The sequence below is a fragment of the Hemibagrus wyckioides genome, linkage group LG01 (assembly GCF_019097595.1).
Source record: "Hemibagrus wyckioides isolate EC202008001 linkage group LG01, SWU_Hwy_1.0, whole genome shotgun sequence".
NCBI lineage: Eukaryota > Metazoa > Chordata > Actinopteri > Siluriformes > Bagridae > Hemibagrus > Hemibagrus wyckioides.
The window spans coordinates 17921496-17944510 of NC_080710.1; the positions used below are offsets into that span (position 1 = coordinate 17921496).

A 23015-nucleotide genomic window follows, 5' to 3' on the forward strand; every position below is an offset into this window, starting at 1 on the left:
GTGATTACTTACTCTTGTCTTGCTCTCAGGCTCAAGATTCCTTCTAATTCTAGCACTCCAGCACAAACCAAATCAGGTCATGATGCTTAATTGTAGCCCAATCAACCTTTACTAATGCAATGTCACTTTTGTTTAACATGAATAAATGGGAAATCTTTTTTTTTTCTCTGTGAAATGCAGAGAGAAAGAGAGAGTAGAGACCTGAGACGATGGGACAGACTCGTTTGATCTGCCACATTTTAATAAGCTTGTAAGATTATCTGGATTATTTGATTTTCATGTGGATAGAGTGATTCAGATGGCATCGATTAAATTACAGTGCCAACTGCCTTCGATGTGAAAGTGTCAACATGCACAATTCTCTGAGGAAATGAAGAAGAAGGGATTATGGTCAGACTAAATGGGTTGCTTATATTAATGTTTCACATCAAAGTACAACTTCTGCAGCAAAGGTCCTGCTTCATGCAACTCTAATGTATACTAAAGTACATCAAATTAATTTACATGTCATATGTCTAACATTTAAACCACCAAAACACTGAGCAGACTGATAATGATAGACTCTTAAAAGTAGTTATTTTTAACGAACAATTAATGTGAAAGGCCACTGTTGATACTAATCTGTGTCTCTTTCTTTATCTCTTTAGGAGGATCCTCCTTTGTTGAGTATTTTCTCTTTGTGTATTCTTTTTGACTAAAAAAAAAATTGTGTTCTCTGTTGATTGCCACAGGTTTAGCCCCTACGAATGGTATAACCCCCATCCGTGCAACCCCGACTCGGACGTGGTGGAAAACAATTTCACCCTGCTAAATAGTTTCTGGTTCGGAGTTGGAGCTCTCATGCAGCAAGGTAGACGCCTTTGCCTGCCCACCCTAAGCACATGTCCCACTCTTTTGCTGGGGGTCCAACTTGCTCTTGTCAGGCCCAGAACCCTGCATGGGTGCCTCTGTGCATGTAGCTAGATGCAGACCGGTTGCTGGTTCATGTTACTGAGGGATGGTTGTGTGAGTTAAAAGAAGTGGATGTGGATAGAGGAGCTAGGTGCATCTACTTTATGCATGATTTCCTATCATTATCACTGTTTCTTAAGGTCCTGAGGCAGGTAAGTCTAACAGCTCTGCCATAGTTTGCTGGAAAGCAAGAGCCAACACCCTGTGTTTTAGCCTGACCCTGCCTGTAGTTGTGTTTCTTCTTACTAAAGCCTGATGCCACATCTTTTTCCATTACCATATGCCATAAAGTGAGATTGAAAAAGAAATAAAATAGTCCTGATCTAAAAGTAAATGTGGTGATTTTGTTTGGCTATTACTTTACAAACAAACTACACGTCCTTTTGTTTTATTATAGAGCTTAATGTCTGTTTACTAGGGAAACGTAACATTCGAGATCATAAAAGAGTAATAGGCTCTATGGCCAAGCAGCATGGGGTGCATTCGCACTGCATTTGATCACTGGAACAAGGCACAGAAAGGGAAATCTGTATTCCTTTCTCATGAATGTTTGAGATTTTAGTTAAGTTATATGCAGCATCAAGTGCTTACTGTATGGAGAGAAGCTATAGCATGGGTATGTGTTGCATTTGAAGAAACAAGTTATAAAAGACTTTTATACGGGGGGCAATTGCTCATCCCCTATATATTTTGTGAGGGTGAGGGAAGTCTTTCTAAACAGGTAATTAAATAATCGAGCATGTTGCATTTCTAGATAGTAATGCACACTTATTTCTGTTTAAAAGCAGCAACTCATAATTCATAGTTCTATAGAATTTCATTGATATAGATAGATTTAGTGTTACAATGCTTTATTTTCTGTTCATTCTTAATCCATATTCTGTTAAAGTCTAAAATATATATTTTTGGTTTTGACATGTAGCTAATTGATAATGCTAGCTCTGTGCTTATCATCCAGGAGATGAGAGTGATGTTTTTGCTTGGTATATAAAAGATTACATTGAGCAGCAGGAATTCTGACCTTGCACATGAGGAACAAAAATTGGAAAACTGTCAAACAGGACATTGTCACCTACCATATAGAAAGACTTTAAAGAAAGTAAATGACCTTTTGAACATTGTGATATGATACAGAATTATACTTTCCTTATAATGCCAGCATGAAAAATCGGGTACACTGGAAACATTCTGATGTATGGTAATACCTGATAATGTTTTATAAAGAACCTTCATGAGCTGTGACAAAAGATACCCTGAGGGTAATGATAATTTAATGAGGTCATTTATTGACACTTAAAATAGCATTGTGCATGGGTTAGGGGACGTGTGTGTGTGTTGCATCAAAAGATGTGGTGTCAGGCTGAAGAGCAAGGTCAAGGCTTTACACTTTGTGCTACTCTGCATGAACATTTCCATACTGAGTGAGTAGCCCTACATTGTAGAGAGGCTCCCCTGCCCGCGGCTTGCCAGCCCCCAGAAAACTGTGGGATGAGGTGTTTGGACATGACGTTACCTTGGGTACATGACAGTCAGCCCCAACCAGGTTTTTTCTAGGTCAGGCCTCACTGTGGCCTGTTAGGATCAGAGTGGCCCCTAAAGTCCAGTGGGGCAAAGACAAAAAGAAATGTGACCCCTTTCTCTGACCTGTGGGTCCCTGTGTGTGTGTCCCTTGTGTCTGTTCTTTTTATGTGACTGTCTGTTTGTCTGAGCCATTTTGCCAGTAAGCAGTGTGGACTGCAGGGCACCTTTTAAAAGGTGATGATGTGATTTGCTGAATCATGTCTAACTGTGCACTGACCTGAGTAAAAGCGTTGTGTAGTGTAGGCATGTGCTGATAATCAGTTAGAACATATAGCATGATAGTATCTTCATTTTGAGGTTATAGAGAACACCTCAAATACTGTTACTGTTGATCATGTGTACTGTGTACATGTGTAAATATCATAATCTCTGATAAAAGTTATATCAGCACATGCCTACAAATCCAGAGAGGCCAGAGAGGCTATAACTTAGTATTCTTAGTATTAATATTGATATTAGTATTTGCTCAGTTCTTTCACAACCATGAGTCAGTTTCCTTTAGGGAACAGTGAGATCACAGCTATTAAAAGAGAAACTGTGTAATTGTGTAATTCAGCATGCAGACACTATGTGGGCAGGGGTCTGGACCTGGATTCGCTGTCATGTCCAAACTCTGGGCTTGAATGATGGGTCTGTGAGAAAGTCCAAGTGGAGCCTGATTGAATCACAGACAAAGCTCAGCCCTGATTCACAGGAAGCACATCTTTCCCACAGTCCATTACTTATTGACTTTACTGAATGCACAAAACCAAAGCTTACGGTTGCTTTTTAATGCTTGAGAATAAGTGCTCTCTTACCTTTCCTACTCTTCAGCTATAAAGACCTTTTCTTTCCCTTTCCTAACCCTCTTTTGACATATCCCACTTCCTATGCATGCGACTTTAAAGAAAGCAATGAGGCTAATGTTTAAATAATATTGTGTAAGAGAAGTTAAACCGTGAAAATAGCATTTGATTTAATCTTTATATTAGGCTAGTCATTGTTCCAAAATAACACTCTAGAATATTAAGGAATGCAGACCCAGTGTTAGATAAACACAAGAAAACTTCTTTCATGTCTTTTTGGACCAGTCCAGAGCAAGTACACAGTTAGCATGGTTGTTTCTCCCAGACTATGATGTTCTGTGAATTAGCAGTCGTATCCTTGCCCTGCAGCTCTACTCTGCTCTGCAGCGGGGTGCTCAGACAAGACCACGTCTGGTTCCTCACAGGCAGACCCTCTCTAACCCTGATGTTGATATTTCTCTGACTACTCTCTCTACTCCTCTCTACTAGGATCTGAGCTCATGCCCAAAGCCCTTTCTACCAGGATAGTAGGGGGTATCTGGTGGTTTTTCACCCTCATCATCATCTCCTCCTACACAGCTAACTTGGCCGCTTTCCTCACAGTGGAGAGGATGGAGTCTCCCATCGATTCAGCTGATGACCTGGCCAAACAGACCAAAATTGAGTATGGTGTAGTGGAGGACGGCTCCACAATGACCTTCTTCAAAGTAAGTCCAAATGTGTTAAACTTTCAACCAAACAGTACCAAGAATAAAATTTGACAGTGAAGGTTGCTGAATGAACATCACGGTGAAATTTCAAAAATTCCATTTCCCTACATTTTTTGCTTGTAGAGATATAATATAATGGATTTGGAACAGTTATAAATCTTAAATTTGTTATAAAGTGAGCTTTTCTCTTTATAATGCATCTATGTATGGTTACAGCATGCAACTATACCTAAGTGACTTTCTCAACTGCAGTATATTAGAAAATAATGTAGCCCTGATTGTACCATAGTGTGCAGCTCCCTGGTTCAATCCTGTGCTCAGGTGGTGTTTAAGTGCATGTTCTTCCTGTTTCTGTGTAGGTTTGCTCTGCTGTCCTTCCACTATCCAAAAAACCTTGCTGGCACTGAATTAGCAACTCTAAATTGCCCCATGAGAGAATGAATTTGCGCTTATGATATCTTAAAATGTTCTGGCTTCTCAACTTAACTGTATCATGCCCAATATTCCTGTCTAAAGCCTAATATATCTGCCTCATGCCTAATATTCCTGGGATATAGGACCTGATCAGGATACAGCAGTTACTGAATGTGAATGAATAATTCTGACCCTGATTTACTAAGATTAAAAATTTGCTTGTGCAGTGGGAAAAATTGCACGGTTAAATAAGGGGAATGCTGCAGGTGATTTACAGAAAATAATTAAGCGCATTAAATGTTCTCAGTAGGCATGGTAATTTCAGGTGTCAGAGACTCTCGGTGTACTATGGAGTGAATTATTGGATGAAGGAGTGGTGAAAAGATGGATCTTAAATGTGTTGGGATAACTGAATATGGAAGCATTTGGTCCTGTGGTGTTTTAAAGAGCAAAGTCTAAAATAAAATAAATCTGTACATTCAGTTTTACAAAAAAAAAAATCACCCAAACAAATGATAGAGATATAAGAATGCTTATAAGCAACCTAAGCTAATTAGTCAGGTTTTTTTTTTTTATTCACAATGGTCTGTTGCCAAGCATAATGCAGTACGTTTTGTTCAGCTGAACGCAGTGTTAAGTTCTGTATAGTATTTGGGCCACATGCTAGACTTGCATGTAATCCCAGAATGTGAGATGTTCACTGCTATGCATAAATGATTATCACAATGGCAGTATTTTAGCTGACAGACCGCTGTTTGGAGATCATGCCTGCTGTGGGTTTGAAATTACTCATTACCGGCTCACATCCGCTAAAGGAGAGAGATGAAACACATGGCCAGCTCTATGCCAGCAGGGAAATCTTGCCTATCTGCAAGGTCTTGTGTCCTTTCCTATCCCATTCTCCTTTACTCTCTACAAAAATTGAGTGACTTTAAGGTTCATGTGCTTATAAAAAAAGAACGCTGCAGCCATCAAACACTGCAGAAGACATTTTGCCTTGGCATAAGTTTAGAATACTTTCATAAAATGGGAATGGGCATAACTTCAAGGCTACACTTTACATGCAGGGTACGCTATGTCTGATGAAATTCTTCCCAGTTGCTAGAAACCTACATTTTCTCTTTTAACCTGGTCATGATGTAGCCACACTGTAGCACTTATTGACACAGCGGCAGTAAATGTGATGAGAGCTTTTCCCGAAGCATGGCCACTTCTGCAGGTGCTGATTTATTGATGAATTGATAGCCTGGGAGACTGATTGACAGCTGGATGAACTGGCTAATAAACCAGTAAATTGAGCTGAGAGTATTGAGTGAACATATTGCACTGTTGATTTACAGCCAGTCAGTGCTTCCCTGAGTGAAAATAACTTTTAGGGCTAAAAGAAACTTATATACCAAATGGAACAACAACAGAAATCCCTGTAGTTCATGTAATTACTGTGTTAGGTTTACTCAACAAAAACAGATGACTAATGATACCTGATTATGTAAATGTCAGCATGGGATATACTGTGAAACTGAAAATGAGGTGCCATACACACATACACACACACACACACACCACACACACACCACACACACGTACACCAGCCAGTTTGAACTCCCAATCCAAAAACTATGAATTATTCAGGTGAAGAATCTCTGGTGTACTATTATTGGATCTAGCTTGTGAGATGTCATTGTATGGCTACTGCGAGAGGAAAGGTCTTATGCCAACAGATGAGAGAATTTCGTGTTGTGATAGACCCTGATTATTACAGTCATTTTACTTCTCTTACTCAATAGCGTTTGAACCTGACAAGTGTGTGCCTTGGGTCCCTCATTGTTTATTCACAGAGCAAGTGGAAATAAACAGACCGACTTTCTGTTTACTGTGGTTCCTCTATTGATCAGGTAAAAAATCAATACAAATATCTTGCACATTTTAGATCATCTTTGCTGTTTGCTGTTCTAAAAAAGAAAACAAGGCAGTCTGACTTCAATGAATAGTGAGGCACTGATATGAGAAACGTCATGTCCATCATACCCAGCCACCCTGTCAGTAAGGTGTATGTATTTAGCAGAGATGCTGTCTAAACTCTATTAAGCCTTTTAAAATGTTTCATTTTTTAAAACATCACAGATGAATTCTTTCTCACAAAACTCACTCATATTGTACATTTAATAGATTAAATAAACTATATACCAAAGAATAATGTATAAATATAATAAAATCAATCCCAAGAAATGGAAATATATGTAAAGAGTTCAAAATATGTTTAATCCAATGCCAGTGACATAATAAGAAAATAAATATTTAATATATTGTAGCATACACAATATCTTATAATGTCTGGAATATTGTCAAATATTATGTAAAACATTATAGACAATAACCATGTTATGCACAATAATCGTTATTCTGATATAATGTTATGCATTATAACATACATTTTGGTAAGTGACAATAAAAGTGTTTTCAATTTATACCTTAATATACAGAATTTCTAATTAAAAATGTATATTAAAACGTTAGCATTTAAACATATTAAAATCACATGTCTAATTGTGTAGGTCCTTTTTGTGCTGCCACAACAGCTTTAACCCTGTCGAAGCCTAGACTCCACAAGACCTCTGTAGGTGTGCTCTGGTATCTGGCAATAAGACATTAGCAACAGATCCTTTAGGTCCTGTAAGATTCGAGGTGGGGTCTCCATGGATTATCCATCACATCCCACAGATGCTCGATTCAGATTGAGATCTTGGGAATTTGGAGGCCAAATCAAGACTTTGAAGTCTTTGTCATGTTCCTCAAATCATTCCTGAACAATTTTTGCAGTGTGTCAGAGAGCATTATCCTGCTGAAAGAGGCCACTGCCATTAGGGAATACCATTGTCATGGAATGTACATGGTCTGCAACAATGTTTAGGTAGATGGTACGTGTCAAAATAATATCCCAGTGAATGCCAGGACCCAAGATTTCCCAGCAGACCTTTATCCAGAGCATCACACTATCTCTGCCAGCTTGCCTTCTTACCATACTGATGCATCAGACCAGGATATTTTCATCCATTGCTCCATGGTCCAGTTCTAATGCTCACATGCCCATTGTATTTGCTTTCAGTTGTGGACAGGGTTACACAGCTCCATATGCTTCAAGCTATGATGCACTGTGTGTTCTGACACCTTTATATCATAGCCAGCATTAAACTTTTACAGCAATTTGCGCTGCAGTAGCTCTTCAATGGGATCGGACCAGGTGGGCTAGCCTCCACTCAGTGAGCCTTAAAAGATCATGACCCTGTCCCCAGTTCACCAATTGTCCTTCCTTGCATCACTTTTGGTAGATACTAACCACTGGGACATACCTGGAACCCCCCACAAGACATGCTGTTTTGGAGATGTTCTGACCCAGTCGTCTAGCCATCACAATTTGGCCTTTGTCAAAGTCACTCAGATCTTTTCATTTGCCAATTTGTCTTGAGTCGAACACATCAACGTCGAGAACTGACTGTTCACTTTCTGTGTAATATATTTCATTCCATGACAGGTGCCATTGTAATGAGATAATCAATGTTATTCACTTCACCTGCGAGTGCTTTTAACATTATGGCTGATGGGTGTATGTATGCCTGAGAACATTATAAATTATTTAAAGAATGGAAGGAATGAGTTATCCAATAAGTGCAATCAGCTTATAAAATAGTCAATATGTTTAATCTGGTGTCCTTCAGTCATCACCTGCTAAAGAGGTGCACCTCCTCTTACCCTCCTCCTAGAGGGAGAAATCCTGCCTCCTCTTGCTCCACTCCTCCTGCTGCTGTCAACACTACACTAATTTGTTGCAGAGGATTTCACACAATCAGATAAAACCTCTTTGCTCTCTTACACACACAATATACCCCCCATACACTCCCCCCAACACACACACACACACCTTTTCTTTTCACACTCACTCATGCGGATGCATCTGTGTATTTTCAACATTCACATATTTTCTCGCAGTGTTCTTCTTATCAGGCTTCAGTGCACCTTATTTTGCCATGGCCCATGAGGTGGATCCCTGCAGGACTGCTAGTGCTCAGCACTGAGTTTATAAGCTGTGATAGAGAGTGGAGCTGAATCACTGCCACTGATGCAATCTGGCCAGCAGGCATGGAGAGCAGCTACAGCCACAGGGGAAGGAAAGGGTCTGAGAATAGAGCCTGCTCTGTGAGTCAGCCTCTGTATAACTAATATGACAAATACTCCAGAAGCAATACATTTAAATACAGATAAAAATGTGCAAGAAATCACAGGTGAAGAGATAGCATTATATGGGCAGGTCATATATTCATTCTGTGACAATATACTGACTATATGAATACTCGGTTTTGCTATTTATACCACTTGTCAGTGTTTCTTTGGATATTTTTAGCAGGAAATAAATTTCCTGCCACCATGGTGCTCTGACATATCATCACAGGCTCTGTATTACAGATCTTGACCATTGTTTCATGCCACTGTTTTTGTTCTATGAAGCGTTCTCACCTCATCTCATCTCTGACTGATAAGAAGACAACAAAGCCAGACATTTCCCTCATGCAGTCCTTTCATTTTATCTACGTACAACATGGGCCAGACCACTTAGCTAAAGGTTAACGCCCAAACTAACCTAGTTGCTGTATGAAACCCTGCATGTATTGCCTAAGAAACAACTATAGTCACATGCATGTGAACACACACTGCTTCAAGGTTGGAATGTTATAATATGTCTAGTACAAACACTTGGCCCATTAAATTGTGTGTTTTTAATCCTGTCTTGGAATTCAGCAATTATTCTCCTTTCACATGCTACTGCTTCTATTTAATTTAAAAGCAGTGCCTAATTATTATCATATAATTAATACTTGAAAAGGATGAAAAATATATAACAAAAGCAAGCATCTTGCAGTGGATCCGCTGCTTTTTGTTATTTTGTTATCTAAATTCCTAATTAGTGATTGTTAGTGACATCGTAGGGCCACTGTTTAGCACATGTGCATGGGTACATATAGTTAGGTTAATTGTGTTGCATTTGATTTCTTGCCTTCTTTTCCTTTTGATTACATCCCACCAAAATATGTTTAAAAAAAACTCCAACCAAAGTTCAATTAAAGACAAACTCCGTAATAGCCGCCAAATGCTGTTCACATCCTCATTTCACACTGCTAACACAACAAACTCATTTGTCAAGCAAGCCCAATAGAAAATCTATCTGTGCAATTGTCTCTCCAACTGACATGCTCTTGCACTCAAGTAAATCATTCAGGGTGCAAAAACCATCCATTATGTAGAAACTGAAAGCAACCATTTTACATGCTCCCACATTATCCTAATGGCTGCAATTCAAAACTATTTACATGTTACTGAAATGGTGGCTAAATCTAGGGTGGGGTACTTAAAATTCTCAGAATACCCAAAATCAATGACACACACATTTTCATTGCTTAAACAACAAATATTTCTGCAGTTACACGCAGTTGTACTTGACTTCCATGAAAAAAACAAAAAAAAAAACATGACAGTTATTAAAGATGCTGTAAATGCACCTCTGTATTTGGTTACATCCCAGAAAGACAGATTTAAATTCTTAGAAATACATAATAAGCAGACACTGTACCTCCCCATGCTATGATGAACAAATTCAGTCATGAATTGGCTCATCTATGCAATTTAATTTCCACCACTGAATGCATTATGTTGGTTTCAAGTGTCCCGACCACCTGCTAAGCCGCAGGAGAGCCTGTGTAGTTAAATTGAGAGGCCCTAATGGTTTATTGTTGATTAAAGGTTATAACTGCATGTTGTCCTTTAGTGTTCCCATTCATCACTGCCACTACCATTAGCATTACAATGCCAAAATATTGGATTTGCAAGAGGAAATGTCCTCAAAGCAGCAAGCAATAGCAGCACCCCAGTCTATCTAATTACCTCACTGAACACATGCAGATCAAGGTGTCAGAGACTAATAATGGCATGTTGTGGTCTTACAGGTCTCACAATGAAGGCTTTTGGAGCTAATTACAGACTTTTTCATACCATCACAATGCAGTATAATAACATTTTTGTCTTCAAATTAAATGTAGACCATAATGACAGGTAGTGAAAATCAGAAGCTATAGTTTGCTGAAATGTGAAGACCTCTGTGAGGCCAAAAGGGGGGAGCGATGTCATCTATGGAGCAAGTAGGTGGCGCAACATCTTCAGTGAAGCAACGTCCTAGCATATAGGGTTGTGTAGTGATGTCTGAGGTGGAGCAGTGAGTTGGAGTGATGGCAGTGGTGATGCCGGTAGTCGTACTGGTATCCTTTTCAGGGCAGCAGTGTAGAGGGACTTCCTCCGCTGAGCTAATTTCTTTTGGAGTTCTTGTTGAATGTTAAAAAAAATCTGCTGTATCGATTGTTAGGTCAAACGTCCTGTCAGCATCTGAGGCACAGCAAGTGCAAATAATAAAAAGCTATACTGTATATTTTATTTTTATGTATGTGAAGTACAAACAAAGCAACAAAAACTGTGAAAACAAAAACCATAAACATAAGTATGAAGCAAAAAACATACAGACTAAAAGCGATACACATGTCAACAAACAACAATTGTGACAGAAGCTTGACAGTAAAACACTGAAAGACTATAATGATGCTAAACAGGGCATAATGAGACACAGGTGAGAGTGAGGCATGTGATGTGCTGGAGTTAATGGGTAGTACATTTCAGAACACATTGTTTCTACCATGGCGTTGTGTCATTCGTAATCTATGGCGTAATTTATAAGTTATTAATAGGCATATGAGTAGTTCAACCAGACATGTTTAGGTTATATTTACATTTATGACATGTGGCAGACGCCATACAGAGTGACTTACAGAAGTGATCTGAAGTCTCTAGCAACAAATACATCCTGATATTAATTTACTAGATCAGGATCTAAGAGTACTATCAGTCTCTGTTGCAGAAGTAATATAGTATGAGAAGCACACAAGAAAACACAAGTTTTATTTCATTAATAACAAAATTGCTAAACTAAGTACTTTGAGTAAAGTCATTTAATACTGCTAAAATACAACACTTGAGCAGTTGCTGCTAATTTAACAGGATTTTTCTGTAGTGTCATTTAAATTATGCTGCTTTATTAATTGTGTACTTATTATTTATGGATATCCATTTACACCTTAATTTTGAGACACCACAGACGTCATGTGAACCGAATATTCTCAGTAGTTTTACAGCCTGGAAGCTGTATGATTATTTGTAATGAATTAGTAAAAAATGAAATATACTGTATTTACATATGCACAGAGCTCATTTACTGTTTCAGCTTAATTGTACATGTCTTAAGTATTAGATAAATGATATAAAAATAACAATATATGCAACAATAACAATACAATGCGATTATGGAGATTTATGTAACTGTACACCAGGCAATTTTAACCCTCCTACCACTCTTATGGTCAATTTGACCCCATTCAATGTTTAATGTCTATGTTTGACATGTTTTTTGTTTTTGCTTCATATTTAATGATTTTTCCTCATTTAATGGGGACAACCAGGTAAACATAAAATTATCATGATAATAGGTTTTCAGTGTCCTGTACACATTTTTTGTTATCAGTGTTCCTTGGGGTCAAGTTGACCCTAGGCTGTTTTAACTGTGTAAAACACATAAAAATACATTCATCTGCTTTGGTTGATTTGGATAATATTGAGGTCATTATAACAATCAATTTCATAATCTTCAAGAACATCCCTCTGCTTTAGGACCCTAACCTAACATAAACCTACCTGTGGTATTGTGAGAACCACTGAGAGTTCACATGGCACGGGGAGGAGAAAACATAATCTCTCAGAGACCCCAAGGACATGTTACTATCCTTGATAACAGAACTACTTTACAAATGTGATAAATAACACAAATCTGTACTTAGAAATAAAATAAAACTAATAAAGCAAGGGCAAAACATGTTTGTAAATTTCAGGATAACAGGAGCGTTAAGCAGGATTGCTACATTCCAGAAAAAGACTGTAGCCCAACTACAGTTCAGAAAGCACATAAAGAAATTTGAACATAGTCCAGTGTGTTTTCTCAGACATTTCAAGGGAAACATGTTCACCACTGTGCACACATTTCTGATTGGCGGTGTTTACTAAAAGCTTTTTTTTATCGTCAGTTTTTATGGTTATTACCAACCCCATAATCCCCCTTTCCCTCTCTCAATCTTACAACAGAAAATAATCTGTACATGGGAGATATACTGCAATTACATTTTTTCCTCTCTTTATCATAGCACATATCTGCAAAAATTGAATAGATTTCATTCTGATGATATACTTTGAAACAAGAAATTATTATAAAACCAGCCCAAAATTCCTCTTCCTAAAGCCTTGCCATTTCTACCTTGCTCCAAAATGAGCCTTATTTGCCATAAAAACTGAGAGAAGGTGTATTCCTGAATCTGATTAATCCAGTTCAGTCTTTATTATTATTATTATTATTATTATTATTTATTTTATTTATTTTTTTTTTTTTTTGCTCTATGCTTTTATTTTTTAACAATTCCAGTAGTGTTGCAGACTTCACTTCCTGTCATCTCTAACTTGTGCTTGATATTAGTGTCATTGGAATGTGGTAGACACCATTGTTTCCTGAATGTTACGTCTCTGATTGTGGTGCGTATCAAATTAATCAAAGCCTCAGATCTGATATGGAAGTATGTGCAGTGCCAATCTGTGACCACTTGAACATGATCAAAAGATTAGAGAAATCACTTATAATCAGACCTCACACTCGGAGCTCAGATGAAATAAATCTGCATCAAAGATGAAAATTGAACTGTGCTAGAGAGAGAACACTAAGTAGAAAGATAATGAAGAAGATGGAGTTGATTATTAGAGAAGTGAAGAGACAGAAAGTGTTTATAATCTCATATCTTGGGGATTCTTGAAGTTTCTCTTGCCTTGTGTGTGGTAGGAGATCTTCAGGTAACTCTATAATAAACAGAAATAAATAACATCTTATTAATGTTTGATAAATGTTCATAAAAAATGTTCCAAGCAACGATTGCAGCATGAAAAAATACAGGATTAATAGGTTTATAGTTTTGTTCCCTAAATTCATAAGAGGATGTTCTTTAAATATTAAAAGCAATGCAATATTAGCAACTGGAGGTAAAAAATTAATAACTTTTTTTTGGCAACCTTTAGTGCCTCTGATTATATATGAGAAGAACATGATCTTATTAATTCAGAGAAGAGAATAATAGACATATTAATATGTATTTTGAAAAAAAAGAAGAAGAAGAAAATCCTGATGAAACCCGGTCTGGGAGAGCACTGTCCCTCTTCACACAGACTGAAGGCTCACTGAATAGTGTGATGAGTATTAAAATGATGTAAATCATATGCTATGGCCTTCACAGAGTACCAAATCTCAAGCCAATTAAACATCTACGGGAGATTTTGGTGCAATGTGTTACAGTTCAGCACATTTCCAGAGACTTGCATAATGTATGAATATAAGACACACTGAAGCTGTTCTGGTGAACACATCATGAACACCTTACTAAGTCACATTATTTTGATTGTTCTTTTTATTTGTCACTTATCTGTATGTGTGGCACTATGCCTTTCTGTTTCTGTGTTTAGATTTAAACCTGAAGTGGACACAAAGCCTAAATCAGAAAAGCTTTTTTCTGTCTATTTTATTTAATGACCCATAGCACAACAAATCACTGGAAATCACTGAGAGAAAACAGGTAAAAATGCCAGCACTGTCGGTATGGTTTGTGGATTCTAACTCAGAGTTTATAATTGGTCTTAACTAGAGATGTGCCTGAAACTGTCTTCTTTTTTTTCTTTTTTAATCTCACTAGCACAGTTATTATTTCTGTTCGTAAATGCCAGCAATATTTTTAAAACTAATTTAGTTGGCTTTATTTCCCAACATAAAAAGGAATAAGTATCCTAAATTAACCCAGAAGAAATTATTTAAACGCACTGTGAAGTACCAGCGTGAACGTAAAAACCTCTTGATTACATTATTTTTTTTTTTTGGAGTCTTGCTAGATCCCAGTCCCTGGTTCATAGATCTAGTCTCAACAAGATGCTCTTTGAAAAAAACTAATAGGAAACATTGTATTCATATCTGTTTCTGAACACATCTGTTTTATTCCAAATAATGCATCTTTATTCACTTACATCCCTTATGTCTTTCCACACACTATGTCTAGCTCATTTCTCTTGAGACATGTGGAGCTCACTGAATGTCCAAACATGCAGAGAGGAGATGCTAACCTGTCTATTTTTATACTGTATGTAAGCTCACGTGTATAAAGATGTGATGCATGTAATTGAGAGATGAGAGAGGGTATCCATCCTTCCCACTCAAAGAGCTCCCAATCAAAAAGTGAATGCCTTTCTGTTGCCATTTGGGAGCAATAAAATCAGCCTTTTCAAGTGATTTAGATTGTGGTTACATTTTTTATTGGGCATGAAGCTAGTGTTAAATGCTAACTTTCTATTTATGCAAATGAAACTGAATTGATATTATAATCTAAGCCTGCTGTTACACTCTGGCAAAATGTTCTAGGTCAAAATTGACTTGTTCTGCATATGATGAACAAAAAAGTAAAATGTCTGACAGTGTGGGGGAAAGTCAGGGCAGGGAAGATAATAGGAACAATGCAGATTGAATAGAAGCTTCCAGCTTTTGTGTTTGTGGGTTTGTTTGAGGGAGAGACAGCCATAACTATAACACAATTATCACACAGACTCACATTCTAACTGTGCTACCAGAGTGTCAGCTCAAATCAGAAAAAACTTTTTTGTTGTTTTAAAACAGGTCCATTTTATCCACCAACACATCAGGAGGGCTATGCCACCCATAAAAGGAAACTATTTTAAGACATCAAGCATTGCATGAGCTTTTTCAGAAACAGGGTAGCAACAAAACAACAAAAATACTTTTGTCCTAAACTAAATCTTTTATTAGTGAGAAAAAGTACACAGAGGTATATGATTCAAAGTTACAGATTTCACAGATTACATTTTTGTGTCTTTAGCAATATGTGAAAATGTGTGTGCTTTTCTTTTGTTGGGTGTCATTCGGAGAAGTGAAATTGTCTAAAGTGCTGACAAATCTTCGAACTGTTTGCCAAATTGTGCAGGATTGGTGTTGGAGGCAAAATTCTCTCTACTGTTTTCTCTCTCTTACTTTCGCTCTACCTCAGTCTGGTGGTTCTGCCTTATCAGCACTCTATATTCTGCATGCTCAATCGGCTGATTTGTCAAGGGTGACTCCAAAAGATTCTGATAGGCACTCGGAAAATCACCCAGTTGATCTAAAATATCGACCCACCACAAGAAGTCATTACACACAATAATAGCAGGAGGGACCTTGAAGATGTGACTTAATTAGGTTTCAAATGCCTTCAGTATGGCTTTGGAGGGAGAATAAAACTGTTCTCTTCTAAACAGCAGTTTGATCAACTGAACTAAAACATTAACTGGCATATTACATAGTTGTTGTTTTTTTCAGGAAATCTTTTACAGGAAATATTTATGCTTCTTATTGACAATCTCTACGTTCTAGCACATCTTTTTGGATGTCATTAAGCAAATGTTTGGATGCAAATTCAAGGCAAGAGTTTACTGTGCAGATCAAAGCAGACAAAGCAAAGGGGCAAAGCAGAAATCTGCAACATTAAACAGAAAGCATGTCAAGTGATCAAAATGAGGCAGGGATAGAAAACCAAGTTAAAAAAAAAAGGCACTGGAATAACATCACAATAAAAACTGAAGAAGGCTTAAATCATTGACAAGCCGCAAAAACTAGGAGACAGCTTTGACCAGATTATTTAAAGGATAGTTAGTGGTGAGTGTGATTAGCATGACTGAAAGGAGGTAAAGGCTAGTTGCGTTTAGTCATGTAATGGTTTTGTAGGTTGTTGCCTGGCTGAGAATTCTGGGAAATTGAGTTTGGGTTTTGAAAGCAGAGACTTCAGAGAACTTAATTTTGTATAATTGCCTTACAGACATAATATAACTAATATTATAATAATTAAATAATTAAAATGTAAATCACTGAACGTTGTTTAAATATAGTTACACCAAATAATAGATATCAAAGTAATTAATAAGTAATTATTAATACTGAATATAACTTACCTTTTTTTATTCTGATCTTTGCATAGTTGTTTAAATCATGACATCTTATTCCTATCAATTACATATAATCCCATTTATAATTTATGAAGATGCATGGTGTTTTTGCATGGTGAAAATGATCAGAACAGAAGTATATACCATACAATAATATTCTTTGATTACAGATTTACCAGATATTGTGTTATGTGTCTGTAAAAACAATTGAAAGCAATTGAAAGTGCCATTACCATAAAAAAAACAAATGTTTCCAAAAAGCATTTAAAATAAATCACTGTGAAATTGGCATTTAGAGCCCTGGATGAAGGGTCTGGATGTTTTATTGTGTTAACTGCTTTTCTCTTAATGGGTTGTTTTTGGTACCAGGAAAACACAATATTAGTGAATTTAGTCTCAGATTTTTTTTTTTTTCATACATGGTCTTGTGGCATTAACATATTTCCAGAAGGGTTTTTACTTTCACCGTAATTCAGTCATCTATGATTCCTTCTTAAAGTGAACAGTGTTCTGCTAGCTCGGTTTTTGAACAGTAATGACTATACCTCTGTGAACCTGGAAGATGCATGATTTGCAACATACTTTAACACATATGCTTTGTGTGTAGACTATATCCTGAGAATTGGGCTTCTAACATCTCTTCATTCTTTTCAAGTTTATTTGAGAACAGTTTAAATTATGCTGCTATCTTCGTCATTGCACCGCACTGCTCTTCATGATCATGTTATTGTATATTGTCTGTATTTCCATGATCATCCATGCAATGTGGCGCACAATTTTGAAAAGATTCTACTAATATATATTAATAGAAGCGTGGCAAGTTGTCTGTATCCGTTCAGTTCAGCTCTTCTGCTTCACTTTGTAAACACTAGCAGTGCAGCACAGTGTCATTTTCATAATAACATGCCATTACATTTCACTTATAGATTTCATAGAATATTTTTGAGTTAGTGTCACAAACACAGTGATACAGGTGTGAATGGTTTTAGTTATGGAAGCAAGCAAACTGTTACCTGGGTAATATAAAAGTCTGTGAGCATGAATGAGAGCATGAGCAGAAGTTCACAAACACAAATACATACAACGACCTAAAACAAGAGCTGGGTCTCAATACAATAAAAAAAAAAAAAATGCTACAAAAAGACATCACCTATAAACTGCACAATTATAAGCATGCTGTAGATTATGATTTTAAATAAAGCATGCAGAAGTGATTTAAATGGATTTATATTCAGTGTAGACTTTATTTATGAGCACAAAACAGAAAAAAAAACAGGACAGATGGGGCTGCATTTTTATGTAAGTGAGTTGCACCTCTTTGAGCTGGCATGAATTTAAACATTGGTTAAAATAGAAGCGCATCTGTTCTGTTAGATGCATGACTAAAATATGCTTCAGTAATGCTTTTGGAGTGAATTAGCCCTAATGAACACTGAGGCAGTGGCACTGTTGCCATAGGATGGACAACATATAGAAGATGATAACATGTAGAAAATGATATAAATACAATACAATCTGCCACATGAGTCTGGAACATACATGATGATCTATATACATCTACTGATGATCTACTGTAAATTGTTTGTTTTTATTTCTTAAGGTTAAAATGATTCATAGTATATTGTATATTCTTTAGCAGTTGGTAACGTAGCTTATTTAATGTGATTTGTGGGGTGACAGAAATGGTGCACATCCACAAGGCTGGGCTGTCAGAAATGAGACAGCTGTAGAAATTTAAGCCTGCTGTAGGCAGGAAAATATCATTTTAGCATAGTGTTTGTGCTACAAGTAAGTTTGGGACCAAGGTTGGCTTGGAAATCTCACTGCACCATCAGATTTTGAATGTCACCCCCACTGGTTTACCCATGTCTGTATCTGTGTGTTTATTTCTGAGAAGGAAAGTAGTGCAATATATCAACTGAGAGCTAAAGTAGAAAAATGGCTTGTAACCAAACAAATTAGCAACATGCTGGTGTTAAACCAACATATCATGCTTGCACTGGGGTGGAAATAGAGCCTTCGAAGTTTTTTTTTTTTTTACAACTAAAATAAAAAGATAAATTTGTAATATTCATCTTGATAAAATAGTGCATACATTGTATTGTACAGAAAGAAACATATACTAATGTTTATGTAGGCAAATTGCCATTTACGGTCTAATCAACGAATATCATATATTTCAATCCAGTCAAAAATATCAGCTGTCTACAAGCACAGAGTGTGTCGCTGAATTGTGAAGAGCACACTACAAAGTGTGTTCCGTGTCGGTGTGTTTGGTATCACTCCTCTGTGAAATCAGTCCACATGTAAATGTAAATGTTTCTGATAATGGAATTCTCACAGTTTGCAATAACCTATTGTGAAGATCAGCAGCCCTCTAGGAGCCATCATTTCTCACTGTTCCATAATGACCTGTAATTTGCCTAATGTTTTATTGAAATCTCCTCTCCAGAAAACAAAGATCTCCACATACGACAAGATGTGGGAGTTCATGAGCAGTCGCAGGCATTCAGTCATGGTGAAGAGTGTGGAGGAGGGCATTCAACGGGTGCTTACCTCCGATTATGCCTTTCTCATGGAGTCCACCACAATCGAGTACGTCACCCAGCGCAACTGCAATCTCACGCAGATAGGCGGCCTCATCGACTCCAAATCCTACGGTGTCGGTACTCCTATGGGTATGTAAATAATTACACAAATAGCAATGTTAAAGTTGCATTATTTACATTTTTTACATTTTACATTATTACATTATTTACATTTTTATATTTTATATATATATATATATTGCGTATATGCAACTTTTGACATTATTTCAATGATAATGACATCTCTTTGCTTTTAGAACAAATTAAAACCATGGCATTATGGCAATGGGAATTTTAAAGACAGAGCTTTTTAGCAACCTAGATTTAGAAAAACAGGATTTGTCTAATATTGTAATATAATATAAAGTAATATAATATCATGTTGTTCCTTAATTACATGCTGCATAAATGCCATAATAAAGAGCCTTTAGCTTTTTAAATGGTCTGGATATAGCTTCTTTCACATAATTGAAAATAATACAGTCCAGACTGATAAAACTATACAGTGGTACTACAACATGAAAATACTGATTAATAATCAACTCACACAGTGTGTGTTACAATTGCACTATAAAAAACTACATTAATGTGCAGTAGTACTGAATGCTAAATATACATTTTTTTTAAGTCCAGGAGCTAATATTTGTCTGAGAGGCTGGTCCTCTTTCCAAGTGTTGGATCAGATTTTATTTAATGCTGATAGTCTGACTGTCTGATTAAATTAGCCTGTGTGGTCTTTGCACACAGAATAGAGTAGGAGGAAAAGGGGGGAGGAGGGTAAACATGCACTGAAATGGGTAATGCATAAAATAGTAAGGAAATAAAAAGGGTGATGGCAAGACATTTCCTTTGCAATGTGGAGGAGCGGGATTTGATTACCAGGCTTGGGCGCAGATTGTCTTAATCCTGTTATACATGCAGCCCCCTGGCTGAATTACTTGTAGAAATGGGGAAAAAGAGTCACTGCTAAGTACCTGTGTCTGGAGAAAAATCCAGCCTTGAGACATTTTCACACAATGACCACATGTATAATCTTTGCTTATCACATTTCTGTGGTGAGGGAATTAACAGCTTACCATACTACTGTTAGAATCCTTATTACATAGATTATAACACGCATAAATGCTCAAATAACACATCAAAAAGGCTTCGATATATTTGGTAAGCTGTTGCTGTATATGGTTTCTCTACTATGATCATAAATCAGTGAATAAACAAACCAAACACATGCACTATTTTTGGCATTTTTAATTAATAAATTTTAATGTGTAATAATTGTCATTGGAAAATTAATCTGTCACAACTGTGCAGTTTTGAAAACACAAATACAACTGGCTTTCTGTTCATTTAAAAGGAGTTTGTATTCGTAATGTCAGTGATAGATTTTCACCTTGCTTTAGAGTGATATTTTAACCAGGGACATGTGTCTGTTTTTTTTTTTTTTTTGTTATGTTTTGAGCTCTGAAATCTGCTTCATCTCCCATAACTGCTTTTGTAGAGGCAGTAAATCTACTGAGCATAGAGAATGTGTTTCTTGTTTTTAAATTGTGTGTCTTTGGACGGTGTTGAGAGGAAAACACACAGGGCATTCAGAAAAGGGTGCTTAGTATTATCTTTCCCCTGTGAGCCTTTTCCAGGCAGCTCGGCATGAGGCATTTAAATTGCTAATTGTACTGTTTTCGTATCTGTTGCCATAGGCAGGCAGTTCTCCCTACCCTAGGTGCCATTTAGTATATATATTATTGACTTTAACAGAGCATGTTTGACAGGCTGCATTAATAATATAGCATTTGATGCTGCTAGATGCAGAAAGTTGTCTGGCAGAGTGTACTATGCTCTAGTGGACAGGAGCAAAAACGTGTTTTGAGCAATGGTGGCTACCAACAAAAATACTAAACTGTATTATGATATTCGTTGCTTATATTTAATGAAGTAACTGTGTTCGACTTGAAACTACATAAATGGGATTGTTCAAATGAATGATACATTTCACAGCAATACATATCACAGAGATCCTTATCACAGGGTTCCTTATCACACTGATACATGTCAGAGTAGTAAATGTCAAAGTGATACATATGAAAGATATACTTATCAGAGTGACACATATCACAGTGATACTTCTCACAGCAAAACTTGTCACATCAATACATGTCAGAGTGGTATACATAACAGCAATACTTAGCACAGGGATACTTATCACAATGATAGATATCACAGCGATACTTATCATACTGATACATACTACAGCGATACATATCAAAGCAGTACACGTAACAGCAATATCTATTGCAGCGATACTTATCACAGTGATACTTATCATAGCCTTACCTATCACAGCAAAACTTATCACAACGATACTTATCACAACAATACTTATGAGAGAGATACTTATCATAGTGATACATATTACAGTGATACATATCAGAGCGGTAAACATAACAACACTATGTATCACAGCAATACTTATCACAGTGATAGATATCACAGCGCTATATGCCAGAGCAGTACTGTACATATAACATTGTTACATATCAGAGTGGTACATGTTATAGCAGTACATATTACTGCTATATTTATCACAGCAATACATATATTACAGTGAGACCTATTACAGTGATACTTATCACAGCAATCCATGTCAGAGCAGTATGTGTCGAAGTGATACACATCACAGCATTACTTGTCACAGTGACGCATATCACACCGATACATAACACGGCCATAATTATCACAGTGATGCTTATCATAACAATAATTGTCACAGTGATACGTATAGCAATACATATCACAGCAATACTTAACCCAGAGCAGCAATACATGTCAGAGCAAAACATGTCACAGCAGTAAAATTCACTGCAATACTTATTATAGCATTCCATATCAAAGAAATATATATCATATCTATAATTATCACAAGGATGATTAAGGATTATTCCTTAGGAACATCTGGTTGTCTCTCTGCGGGAACCCTTATAGGTTCTATGTAGAACCGTATAGCTAAGAGCTGCCCAATTAGAAAGGGTTCCATGAAGCTAATATTTCAGCTCTATATAAAGAACCCTTGAGGTTATTTTTACATTTATGACATTTGGCAGACACCCTTATCCAGAGCAAATTACATTTATCTTATTTTATACAACTAGGCATTAACAGCCTTGCTCAAGGGTTCAGCAGTGACAGCTTAGTCATGCTGGGATTCAAACTCCCAACCTTCTGATCAATAGGCCAACTCATCCACTGACCTACCACATCCAGCGGTTATTATATTGAGTATAGTTATTTAGATATTTTAGAGTTTTATGAGTAATGATATTTGAAATAAATCTAAAATTATTCATACAGTATGTCAATAGCTCACAAAAAAAGATTCAGTATTGACCACATTAAGGGTACTTTGCTTGGTACCTTTAGGAGAACCATGTTTCAAAGAACACTTCAATTGTTTAAAGCTTTCATCCCTTGAATAGCTGTTAATTATGATGCTGTTTTATATTTCATGTTGTAGGAGAATTATGTAAAAATGGGAATGGGTTTTCGATACACCTCATCTATACTCATACAGTTTTCATATAGTTGTGAAGAAGTTAACTGAAAGTTAATTGAAAGAAACATAATAATGTTAAACTACCTTCATTAGTAAATAAATTAGAAAATACAGTCACAAGGCAGCTCTGCATTCGTAAACAAACAGCATCTATGACAACAAATGAATCAATAAATAATATCCTAATAGAATATTCAAATGAATCAAAATTCCTCTAAATCACATGGCTCTGGATGCAATGTCAAACTCTCCCAAAGAAAGTCAGCATCAACTTATAACT

At 36.7% G+C, this 23015-nt stretch overlaps 1 protein-coding gene across 1 annotated transcript in view; it reads left to right on the top strand.

Moving 5' to 3' along the window:
* The window catches only part of grik2 (glutamate receptor, ionotropic, kainate 2), a 133946-nt gene that overhangs the window by 96717 nt on the left and 14214 nt on the right, over positions 1-23015 (top strand). Inside the window, exons 12-14 of the mRNA XM_058395936.1 lie at positions 732-850; positions 3807-4024; positions 19053-19278. Coding sequence (XP_058251919.1) covers positions 732-850; positions 3807-4024; positions 19053-19278 — 563 coding nt within the window. The remainder of the gene's footprint in view (positions 1-731; positions 851-3806; positions 4025-19052; positions 19279-23015) is intronic.